Source organism: Schistocerca americana, chromosome 10 (genome assembly GCF_021461395.2).
Source record: "Schistocerca americana isolate TAMUIC-IGC-003095 chromosome 10, iqSchAmer2.1, whole genome shotgun sequence".
Lineage (NCBI taxonomy): Eukaryota > Metazoa > Arthropoda > Insecta > Orthoptera > Acrididae > Schistocerca > Schistocerca americana.
Window position 1 is genome coordinate 106,796,402 of NC_060128.1, and position 12,411 is coordinate 106,808,812.

The 12,411-nt window shown below is 43.6% G+C and overlaps 1 protein-coding gene across 1 annotated transcript in view; it reads right to left on the minus strand.

Annotated features, from left to right (window-relative positions):
- LOC124552403 (collagen alpha-1(I) chain-like) overlaps nt 1-12,411 on the minus strand; it is a 255,146-nt gene that overhangs the window by 212,552 nt on the left and 30,183 nt on the right. Inside the window, exon 2 of the mRNA XM_047126667.1 lies at nt 287-334. Within this exon, the coding sequence (XP_046982623.1) occupies nt 287-334 (48 nt within the window). The remainder of the gene's footprint in view (nt 1-286; nt 335-12,411) is intronic.

A 12,411-nucleotide genomic window follows, 5' to 3' on the forward strand; every position in this document is an offset into this window, starting at 1 on the left:
GATACAACTAGGAGTACGTATGACGCCACAGCCATGTTTATAGCACAAGAAGAAAACAAAATCTAAAAGGAACGTTGCCCTTTGGACTTAATTCACGAACTGAATTAACTGCTTTAATACAAACGAGAGATTAGCTGGCAACTGTATCTAGTAGATTACGCGAACATGTATAACATTTTCAGTCTGAAGATAAATTTACGAATGTATGACCTAATGGTCATATAATGAAGGCCAAATGTTATCTTGCTATATTTGTCAAACCTTTTAATTTTTCAAGAAAACTTACCGTCGTCTATGTCGCCGTTTTCGACATCCAGGTCTTCCCCGTTAAGATCTGTAACAGCAGGAAAATTTTCATCAGTTGAAATGCTGAGTAAAAGACAGCTCGAAGAGATGCAGCCATAATTGCTAACGTTAGTGATATAGCTCCTTGATCACTGCAACAATAGCACAATTTTTGTTTCAGTTATTACTGGTTTCACGCAAAGCTTATTTCATCTGACATTGTTATGGGACGTAATTAGAGAAGCAGGACATTTATCGTACTACACTACAAAATTAAAATATTAAATGTTGTATAAAACCAAATTACAATGTTGGTCATTACAAATGAAACACTAGCAAGTAGAACAGAAAACAAAATTTTACTCATTGTGTGTGTGACGACAAACAGATCAGGCGGTCCCAGTTGTACTTTGCCTGTCTAACGAACTTCACGAAGAACATGAATTTGAATTTAAATATTTTACGTAATTACAAACGGCTTTGCGACTTAAAATGCTGTCATAACTTTCTCGTTGAGAGGCGTAATTTTACGTTAAAGCTCGAACACAATTAGTCGAGTATTATAGTTGCAAATCTGGTTTGGGTCTTTAGGGCAGCTAAGTCACAGCGCACAAATTACTCAGATTACAATCATCTAGAATTTCAGAATGAGGACACTTATCAATTCACAATAAACTTTACATGATTTGAGGCCTTTTCCGAACTTTTCTCGCTTACAGCTGTACAAACATTGAAGGCAAAACAGTTTATCACTTACTAAATGTTTGAACCCTTTCTATACACTATACAATCAAACGATCACTTTTTCGAAACACGTAATGGTCTTCCATTGCAACGCACAAGCTTGAAATTTGACCGAAAGGTTTGTGTAAGGTGGGGAGGACGTCAAACGGGCTGACTTGGAGCGGGAGAGGCACCACAGGACATTTTAATTTCCACTGTCTATACCTCTACAAATAAATTCATAAAACTTCAACAGCATGACCAGGAAGGATTCAGCAACTCCTTTACCTGACTCACTCTGTGTACATTGCTGTACTACCCCGCGCAGGCGAGCAAAAAGTACTTGTCCTATCGAGCGCTAGTCGCTTGGGGTTGATGAAAAAATGTATGGCGTAGAGCATGGGCGTCCACAGAAGTTTCTCCAGGAGTGCGCAAAATACAAAATTTCCCCTTTTTACGTAACCGATTCGGTGAGTTACACAATGTGTTGAGCCTCAGGAACTAAATTTGAGCAGAAGTACACAAATCTTATTGTAGGCCAAATTACACTACTGGCCATTAAAAATGCTACACCAAGAAGAAGTACAGATGATAAACGCGTATTCATTGGACAAATATATTATACTAGAAGTGACATGTGATTACATTTTCACGCAATTTTGGTACATAGACCCTGAGAAATCAGTACCCAGAAGAACCAGCTCTGGCCGTAATAACGGCCTTGATACGCCTGGGCATTGAGTCAAACAGAGCTTGGATGGCGTGTACAGGTACAGCTGCACACGCAGCTTCAACACGATACCACAGTTTATGAAGGGTAGTGTTTGGCGTATTGTGACGAGCCAGTTGCTCGGCCACCATTGACCAGACGTTTTCAATTGGTGAGAGATCTGGAGAATGTGCTGGCCAGGGCAGCAGTCCCAATATTTTCTGTATCGAGAAAGGCCCGTACAGGACCTGCAACATGCGGTCGTGCATTATCCTGATGAAATGAAGGGTTTCGCAGGGACCGAATGAAGGGTAGAGCCACGGGTCGTAACGCATCTGAAATGTAACGTCCACTGTTCAAAGTGCCGTCAATGCAAACAAGAGCTGACCGAGACGTGTAACCAATGGCACCCATCACGCCGGGTGATACGCCAGTATGGCGATGACGAAAACACGCCTCCAATGTACATTCACCGCGATGTCACCAAACACGGATCCGACCATCACGATGCTGTAAACAGAACCTGGATTCATTCGAGAAAATGACGTTTTGCCATTCGTTCACCCAGGTTCGTCGTTGAGTACACCATCGCAGGCGCTCCTGTCTGTGATGCAGCGTCAAGGGTAACCGCAGCCGTGGTCTCCGAGCTGATAGTCCGTGCTGCTGCAAACGTTGTCGAACTGTTCGTGCAGATGGTTGTTGTCTTGCAAACGTCCCCATCTGTTGACTGAGGGATCGAGACGTGGCTGCACAATCCGTTACAGCCATGCGGATAAGACGCCTGTCATCTCGACCGCTAGTGATACGAGGCCGTTGGGATCCAGCACGGCGTTCCGTATTACCCTCCTGAACCCACCAATTCCATATTCTGCTAACAGTCATTGGATCTCGACCAACGCGAGCAGCAATGTCGCGATACGGTAAACCGCATTCGCGATAGGCTACAATCCGACCTTTATCAAAGTCGGAAACGTGATGGTACGTATTTCTTCTCCTTACACGAGGCATGACAACAACGTTTCACCAGGCAACGCCGGTCAACTGCTGTTTGTGTATGAGAAATCGGTTGGAAACTTTCCTTGTTTCACCACGTTATAGGTGTCGCCATCGGCGCCAACCTTGTGTGAATGCTGTGAAAAGCTAATCATTTGCATATCACAGCATCTTCTTCCTGTCGGATAAATTTCGCGTCTGAAGCACGTCATCTTTGTGGTGTAGCAATTTTAATGGCCAGTAGTGTAATATTATTAAGGTAGATTAATTTGATATCTTTACTTTAAGCGTATTCAGCTGTGTACGAAAAGTATATCTTTGATGTTATTAATATGAATATGCACGCCACCTTTTTGTTTCAAGGATATAAAATTTTATCCTCATGTGATTAAATCCAGTGTACGCAACGAGTTATGAAATAAAGCTTGAAAATGCTTACAAAACGTTATTTATAGCCCCGTAATATGGTATGTAACGAAAATTGAAAATATGGAACAGGAAAAAGTCATAATGACTGAGAATATCCTTTTCAGTGACAACAAAAATTACTAATACTCCTGTAAGCGGAGGAAGAGGCTTGAAAAAAACTCTTATTAGATTTGATATCATGTACAACACTTTCTTCGTTTACAAAACACATCTGATCATGTTAATGGATTTACTTCATCACTTTCATGCTTTCCATTTTTTCATATTGGGTAGCATAACTAAAGGTGAAGAAAATCTGTTTTGAAAACTCCATTTTTTTGTCTTGGTGACATAAGACCTATAACCGACTAAATGAACGTGAAAAATAATAGAGAACTACACCCAAATTGAATCGACAGAATAGACGGACAACCTCGGACTAAACCAAGCCTGTCACACTGCTGTGCAGTTACACCAACTGGACTGCACAATCCGTAGCTCTGTAACTTCATTCGGTGCTGTGTTATACCCCATGGAGTTGACCTAGTTGCTGCAGAGGATATCTTTTCGACCATGAAATTTTACAGCTTTTTCTGTTCTTTGTGTACGGAGATAGTAACTGTTCTCGAAAGAACAGATACCATTGATGACTGTGCAGCTTCTCAAGAATAAATGATAATTAATTGAAACCCTCAGCTGCCGACAGGTGGTGTTGATATACCTCGATGGGAACAGCTGAAAATGTGTGCCCCAACTGGGACTCGAACCTGGGATCTCCTGCTTACATGGCAGACGCTCTATCCCTCTGGGCCACCGAGGACACAGATGAATAGCGCGACTGCAGGGACTTATCCTTTGCACGCTTCCCGTGAGACCCACATTCCCAAGTGTTCACAATCTACATACGTAATGTACCTAATAGGTCCAGAATGAGATTTTCACTCTGCAGCGGAGTGTAGGCTGATATGAAACTTCCTGGCTGATTAAAACTGTATGCCGGGCCGAGACTCGAACTCTGTATCTTTGCCTTTCGCGGGCAAGTGCTCTACCAACTGAGCTACCCAAGAACGATTCACGTCCCTTTCTCATAGCTCAGGGGCGTGTTCATGCGATGTGCGAATGATGATAAGTGTTGTTATAATTTCTAGAGAAATCCATAGATTCAGACTACAAGAGCGAAAATGAACGATGAACGGGAATAACAGATAAGAAAGATTACATATTATCTTACCAGCGTATCCAAGAAATTGAAATTTGGAGAGAAAATTTTTGCCAGTCGTACAGTCCCCGGTTAGCAGCCACTTAATTCTGCTATCGTAATAGCGCGGAAAACAAGTTGTACGAAGACGTAATAACGCCTAACCGGGGAATAAACGCGGGATAACTAAACCGGTGATTCTGGCAGGGTTAGCGAATTTAACTGGAGAATAGATTTTCACAGTGCCAAGAATAGTTACAGAATTAGTGATGACAAAATTGTTTGTTGCAACTAGGAAGGGGAAGAAGCGGGGTCATCACACAAATTATATGGAAGAATATGACGATTCCACATTTATATAAAAAAATTTCGTACTATTACTTTTCGAGCTCATCCTTGAGAAACTGGAGCGTGTGAATGAAATGTGAAACTATTTCCTAACATAGAACTTTTCGCTTGTAGTAAGCCTAATAGTCATTTGATATTGGTACTTCGTGAATTATATTGTTATGTTATTTATGTAAATAAAGTACATAAAAATGACCATTTGTGACAAAACAGACTCGCTTATTTGGCCTGTGTTACAACTGATATATTAGAAAGGCTTATTTCGTTTTACAGTGAAATGATTACCCCTAACTGCATACAGGCATTGATATAAGTCAACGGGGACAGCTGAAAATGTGTGCTCCGATCGGGACTCGAACCCGGGATCTCCTGCATACATTGCAGACGCTCAATCCATCTTTTTTGTTTTTTAATCTCATTTTATTCGCTTTCGTTCGTTGCACCTGCTCGGAGCGGACGTCGCAAGACACCCGTTTAAGTTCGTCGTTGATCGGTTAGCTCAGTTTTTTTTTATTACAGAGGGCAGCTAACACTCTGACCGAACACTCTGAGCTACCGTGCCGGCGTGTATGCTATCGTAAGTTACATTACCCGGCGCCTCCACTAGAATAATGTCACGTAGAAGGAGGTGTAATTAGATGAATCACGAACACTAACTTCACTTAACGAAGGTTTACTCAGCACTTGCACGTACAAGAGCTTGGAGCGAACTGCCTCCGACCAGAACACATACATCCCATCTGAGCCATTGAGGACACAGAGAATAGTGCGACTGCAGGGACTTATCTCTGGCACGCCTCCCGTGAGATCCACATTCCCAAATTATTGTCCCGCACTATATTCATAGAGCCCCTGTCCATTATACTCATTACTCGCCGCTTTTTGCCGATTCCCGTAAGAGTTCGGGCACTGTTTGTGCATCTGCACAGAAGACGATGGCCAAATGTCCGGTGAGCCTCAACTATATGCATCCGTTCTTTCGGACATGTCCGAAAGAACAGATACCATCGGTGACCATGCAGCTCGTTAGAATGAGATTACAATGACATGAATACCCCGAGCTGGATACAGGCGTTGATATAAGTCAACGGGGACAGTTGAAAATGTGTGCCCCGACCGGGACTCGAAACCGGTATCTCCTGCTATTTCGTTTTATCTAGCAGACAGTGACAAAATAGACGTAATCGAGAAACGACACCAGCCTTAGGTGCTATTCTTATAAACATTTTTTTTTTAGTACTAGGCAACGACATTTTGATTTTTTATATAGCAAAATTATTGACAAACTTTGAGGAGGTAATAGATTCTTTCTCAGTTAGGACAGTATGCCGTGTAAAGTTGTAGCAAGATTAGAGAGAAGAATATGCTGGCACGCAAGGATTGAAGAAAAGTGTAGTGTCTGGATTGTCTCTTGTCTTTGCTAGTTTTATGTTTCTGTATTTAATCTGATGTCATACAAAAGAGAAAGTTAGGTAAGAGAATGTAAATTTCCTGAAGGGTGCTTATTCTCCCAACCACAAATAATATCACCCAGTATTAGAATTATTTTAAGAGGGATAGGATGTCAAACCGGCCGACTGGGAGCAGGAGAGGCACCACAGGACATTTTAATTTACACTTGCCTGAATATAGGTTTGACGGCTTCAATTGCAAAATACACACGTTTCAATTCATGGAGCGAAGCACAGTGACGTGCGATAGAAGAATGCTGTGTGAAAAGGTGTGGCACTGGCACACTTAAGACCAAATAACAACGTCAGCCAACTTCCGCGTGTATTTCCTAGCAGCACTGCGTCCCTGCGATAGCACTCGGGCGCCGCACGCTTCGGCGGTGTCTAAACAGCCGAAATAAACGGGTCAAGCTCCCCCGGTCACGTAAACAGACGCGGCAGTATCTGTCGCTTTTGACCAGTGTGACGTCACGTCTGCGATCGCGAGGCCAATAAACTCTGCGACCGTTGCGCCAGTCCAGAGGGGATGGAGCGTGCGTCTGCGTGCTGTCAACGACACTTCCAAGGCCGTCTGCACGCTTATCTCCACCGCCGACCAGATTGCTATTATGACATCACCCCATTCTACATTATCCGCTGTGCTGAAGACAGCATCGAGAACAATGGGCGTACCATCTTAGTACAGAGCTGGTATACATTTAACAGACAGTAATCCACGGCATTAGCCCCCAAGAGGAGTTTGCAGGCCCTCTGCGGGCACTGTCAAATTAGCCTACTTTATGTACCTTCATCTCTGGAACCAATGAAGATAACACTCCAAAATTAGTACAGGTATCTTATCCAAGTTATTTATGTCTACTGAACCAGAATTAAAAGATGAGCTACAAAAGACAGAGAGATACATATGTATTTTCAATTATGCTATTTTTTATTACAAATTGCCCTAGATGTCTGTCTATTCAAATTACTGCTATGGTTGCTATGGTTGTGCTTCTGTTGGAGCAGTATGTTATAATGAAAGAGGTGATCAAAAGTATCCGGACACCCCAAAAAACATACGTTTTTCACATTAGTTACATTGCGCTGCCATCTAACGACAGGTGCTCCATATCAGCGACCTCAGTAGTCATTAGCCTTCGTGAGAGAGCAGAATGAGGCACTCGGCGGAACTCACGAACTTCGAACGTGGTCAAGTGATTGGGTGTCACTTGTGCCAAGCGTCTGTACGCAAGATTTCCACACTCCTAAACATCCCTAGGTCCATTGTTTCCGATGTCAAACTGAAGTGGAAGCGCGAAGGGGCACGTACAGCACAAAAGCGTACAGGCCGACCTCGTCTATTGACTGACAGAGACTGCCGACAGTTGAAGAGGGTGGAAATGTGTAATAGGCAGACATCTATCCAGACCACCACACAGGAATTCCAAAGTGCATCAGAATCCACTGCAAGTACTATGACAGTTAGCCGAGAGGTGAGAAAACTTGGTTTTCATGGTAGAGCGGCTGCTCATAAGCCACATACCACGCCGGTAAATGCCAAGCGACGCCTCGCTTGGTGTAAGGAGTGTAAACGTTGGACGATTGAACAGTGGGAAAAGGTTGTGTGGAGTGACGAATGACGGTACAAAGTGTCGCGATACTATGGCAGGGTGTAGGTACGGCGAATGCCCGGTGCATGTGTAGTGCCAACAGTAAAATTCGGAGGCTGTGGTATTTTGATGTAATCGTGTTTTTCATGGAGGGGGCTTGCACCCCTTCCTGTTTTGCGTGGCACTATCAGAGCAGAGGCCTACATTGATATTTTAAGCACCTTCTTGCTTCCCACCGTTGAAGAGCAATTTGGGGATGGGGATTGCATCTTTCAACACAGTCGACCATCTGTTCATAATTCACGGCCTGTGGCGGAGTAACATCCCTGTAATAGACTGGCCTGCACAGAGTTCTGACCTAAATACTATAGAACACTTTTTGGACGTTTTGGAACGCCGACTTCGTGCCAGGTCTCACCGACCGACATCGATACCTCTCCTCAGTGCAGCACTCCGTGAAGAATGGGCTGCCATTCACCAAGAAACCTACCCACACCTGATTAAACGTATGGCTGCGAGAGTGGAAGCAGTCGTCAAGGCTAAGGGTGGGCCAATACCATATTCAAGTCCGCATCTCGTGGTCGTGCGGTAGCGTTCTCGCTTCCCACGCCCGGGTTCCCGGGTTCGATTCCCGGCGGGGTCAGGGATTTTCTCTGTCTCGTGATGACTGGGTGTTGTGTGCTGTCCTTAGGTTAGTTAGGTTTAAGTAGTTCTAAGTTCTAAGGGACTGATGACCATAGATGTTAAGTCCCATAGTGCTCAGAGCCATTTGAACCATTTGAACCATATTCAATTCCAGCATTACCGATGAAGGGCGCCACGGACTTGTAAGTCATTTTCAGCCAGGTGTCCGTATACTATTGATCACATAGTAGTTTTTGATGTAAAAAAAATGAAGCATGAAAATGTCGTTTCGAGAAAATCCCCTTGAAAGTTTAAAATGATAAAAATAGACTTGTAATTTTAAATTAAATGTCAGAAGCACCCAGCATAGTCAGCGTCATCATATTTGCCTGCTTCCTTCTCTAAAAGTTTCTTTCTTCCGACTGACCTTGCCTCTTTGGTGGTGAACACGGCTCCACGCTTTGCAGTGTCGAGTCTCAACTTGTCCAATAAATTCAAGCCCTTTACTGTACGGTAGCCTGGAGTGATGTTAAGATGTTGTACAACTCTTATTCTTCCCATGATTCGATAATTAAATGGAATACAGCATCGCTAACTCCCCATTTTAGTGTCTTGAGCTCTATAAAAACCTTTTTGGGAAATTATGTCCAGATATCGTTTTTGAATGACTCGTTAGGATTCTGTGTTCGCCCATGTAGACACTCTTGGAGAAGGTCTGGGTGAGCTAGGTCTCTATAAATTGGCGTGATTGCTTCCATAATAGCGTCAGGAATATTCTTGAGTTCAAAAGACTCCTGAAACTTCAGCCTTCCGAAATTTACACCATGATTCAGGTCCAGGTGGGCAGAGTGAATGTGTCGAGTTTCTGTCGGTTGAAAGTTTGTGGAAGTACGAGGCCCAGACTGCTTAGCTCATACTTTCTAAATCATTCCCGTCATTTCTGATGGCCATTCCATAATACTGCTGAAACTGATTTATTGTTTCATCAGTTAGCCGACCTATAAATGGCTTGCCATCAGACATGGCGGTGGTGCGAAGAGTTTGTTTTAATTTCCTTTTGTGCACATACCCAGTGCATTCCAATTTCTTTATCGCAATATTTTCATATTGATTTGCGTCAACAACACACTTATACGCGTTAGAATCTTCATCCCCAACGTACATGGATTCCGGAAACAGCGATCGTGTGAGACCCAACTCGCTTTATTTGTTCATGAGACCCAGAAAATATTAGATACAGGCTCCCAGGTAGATGCTATTTTCCTTGACTTCCGGAAGGCGTTCGATACAGTTCCGCACTGTCGCCTGATAAACAAAGTAAGAGCCTACGGAATATCAGACCAGCTGTGTGGCTGGATTGAAGAGTTTTTAGCAAACAGAACACAGCATGTTGTTATCAATGGAGAGACGTCTACAGACGTTAAAGTAACCTCTGGCGTGCCACAAGGGAGTGTTATGGGACCATTGCTTTTCACAATATATATAAATGACCTCGTAGATAGTGTCGGAAGTTCTATGCGGCTTTTCGCGGATGATGCTGTAGTATACAGAGAAGTTGCAGCATTAGAAGATTGCAGCGTAATGCAGGAAGATCTGCAGCGGATAGGCACTTGGTGTAGGGAGTGGCAACTGACCCTTAATATAGACAAATGTAATGTATTGCGAACACATAGAATGAAGGATCCTTTATTGTATGATTATATGATAGCGGAACAAACACTGGTAGCAGTTACTTCTGTAACATATCTGGGAGTATGCGTGCGGAACGATTTGAAGTGAAATGATCATATAAAATTAATTGTTGGTAAAGCGGGTACCAGGTTGAGATTCATTGGGAGAGTCCTTAGAAAATGTAGTCCGTCAACAAAGGAGGTGGCTTACAAAACACTCGTTCGACCTATACTTGAGTATTGCTCATCAGTGTGGGATCCGTACTAGGTCGGGTTGGCAGAGGAGGTAGAGAAGATCCAAAGAAAAGCGGCGCGTTTCGTCACAGGGTTATTTTGTAACCGTGATAGCGTTACGGAGATGTTTAGCAAACTCGAGTGGCAGACTCTGCAAGAGTGGCGCTCTGTATCGCGGTGTAGCTTGCTGTCCAGGTTTCGAGAGGGTGCGTTTCTGGATGAGGTATCGAATATATTGCTTCCTCCCGAGGAGATCACGAATGTAAAATTAAATTCGAGCGCGCACGGAGGCTTTCCGGCAGTCGTTCATCCAGCGAACCATACGCGACTGGAACAGGAAAGGGCGGTAATGGCAGTGGCACGTAAAGTGCCCTCCGCCACACACCGTTGGGTGGCTTGCGGAGTATAAACGTAGATGTAGATGTACCACAGTATCGGACATCCCTCGTCTGCAGTGATCGGCTAAACATTTTCATTGCGGCATCAGCTTCCATTGCTCTGCAGGTTTCTACATAATTTTTCTGACAGTTTTTATGTTGTCCGTCACAGTAGATGAGTGGACAGCTCACTGACTTGTCATGCCGAGGGGCGCAGGTTCGATTCCTTGGTTGGAGTTTTTCTCCGCTGAGGGACTGGGTGTTTGTGTCGTCTTCATCATCATCATCATTTCATCCTCATCGACGTGCCAGTCGCCGAAGTGTCGTCACCTTAAAAGACTTGCACCAAGCGATCACTACTCGCAGAGAGGCCCTCGCTACACAACACTGCATTTTTCTTGTTAATTTTTTTCATTTTTCTCACATTTCTACAGCAATGTTTTGTAAGTGCCTCAGAATCAATTACTTAGCCTGTGTCTGCACTTGTGATTGTGGCAACCGTGTGTCCACGCTTTTGTCATGTCCCATCAAACGCAACTGGTATATCAATGCTGCCTTCGTTCATTTCAATACCTTCATTTGTCGCAGCCTTCATTGACAGGGAAGCGACAGATGCAACCGCTTCTCCTGTAACGTCATGAAAGCGTTTCTACAGAAGAGAAAGTTTTTAACATCGAGTATAGATTAAAGTGTCAGGAAGTCGTTTCTGAAGGTACTTTTGTGAAGTGTAACCATGGATGGAAGTGAGACATGGACGATAAATAGTTTAGACAAGAAGAGAATAGAAGCTTTCGAAATATGGTGCTACAGAAGAATGCTGAAGATTAGATGGGTAGATCACATAAATAATGAGGAGATACTGAATAGAACTTGGGAGAAGAGAAATTTGTGGCACTACGAGGGTTGCCATACGCCATGGATTTCACGGACAGTCCGCGATTTTCGGGTAAATGAAAACGTCCGGGCCGAAAAGGCAAATGTCCGCGATATTTGCTGGATTTGAAGTCAATTTCCGGTAATTTCAAAAATTGCTGTCAAAGAAGCATCAATATGTTATCTCTTTGCCTTCACAACTTAACTGGAAGAAAGGATTGGTTGGTAGGCCATGTACTGAGGCATCAAGGGATCACCAATTTAGTATTGGAGGGCAGCGTGGAGGGTAAAAATCGAAGAAGGAGACCAAGAGATGAATACACAAAGCAGATTCAGAAGGATGTAGGTTGCAGCAGGTACTGGGAGATGAAGAAGCTTGCACAGGATAGAGTAACATGGAGAGCTGCATCAAACCAGTCTCTGGACTGAAGACCACAACAACAATAAGAGCCGGCCGCGGTAGCCGATCGATTCTAGGCGCTTCAGTTCGGAACCGCGCGACTGCTACGGTCACAGGTTCGAATCCTGCCTCGGGCATGGACGTGTGTGGTGTCCTTAGGTTCGTTAGGTTTAAGGGACTGATGACCTCAGATATTAAGTCCCATGGTGCTTAGAGTCATTTGAACCAACAACAAGAACAACAACAACAACCACCTCTGGATGTTCGTAGGTGGTGGTGATAGATTTGTAAGCGAACAGAAACACTGAACTGCACTGAGATCTTTTCCGAAGGCTCTCACGGCATAGAAAAGTGTTGCATTCATTTGGCGTTGCAAATGACTTTCTGTGAGACAGCCAGTGCAAATAAGTGCTATTATCGTAGCAAGTCCAATTCTTGAAGAAAAATATTCTTTAATAATTACTTTTCGGCACAGATATTACAGCACAATGAATTACACTACACCTGAATTAAAATGTTCATATCACGC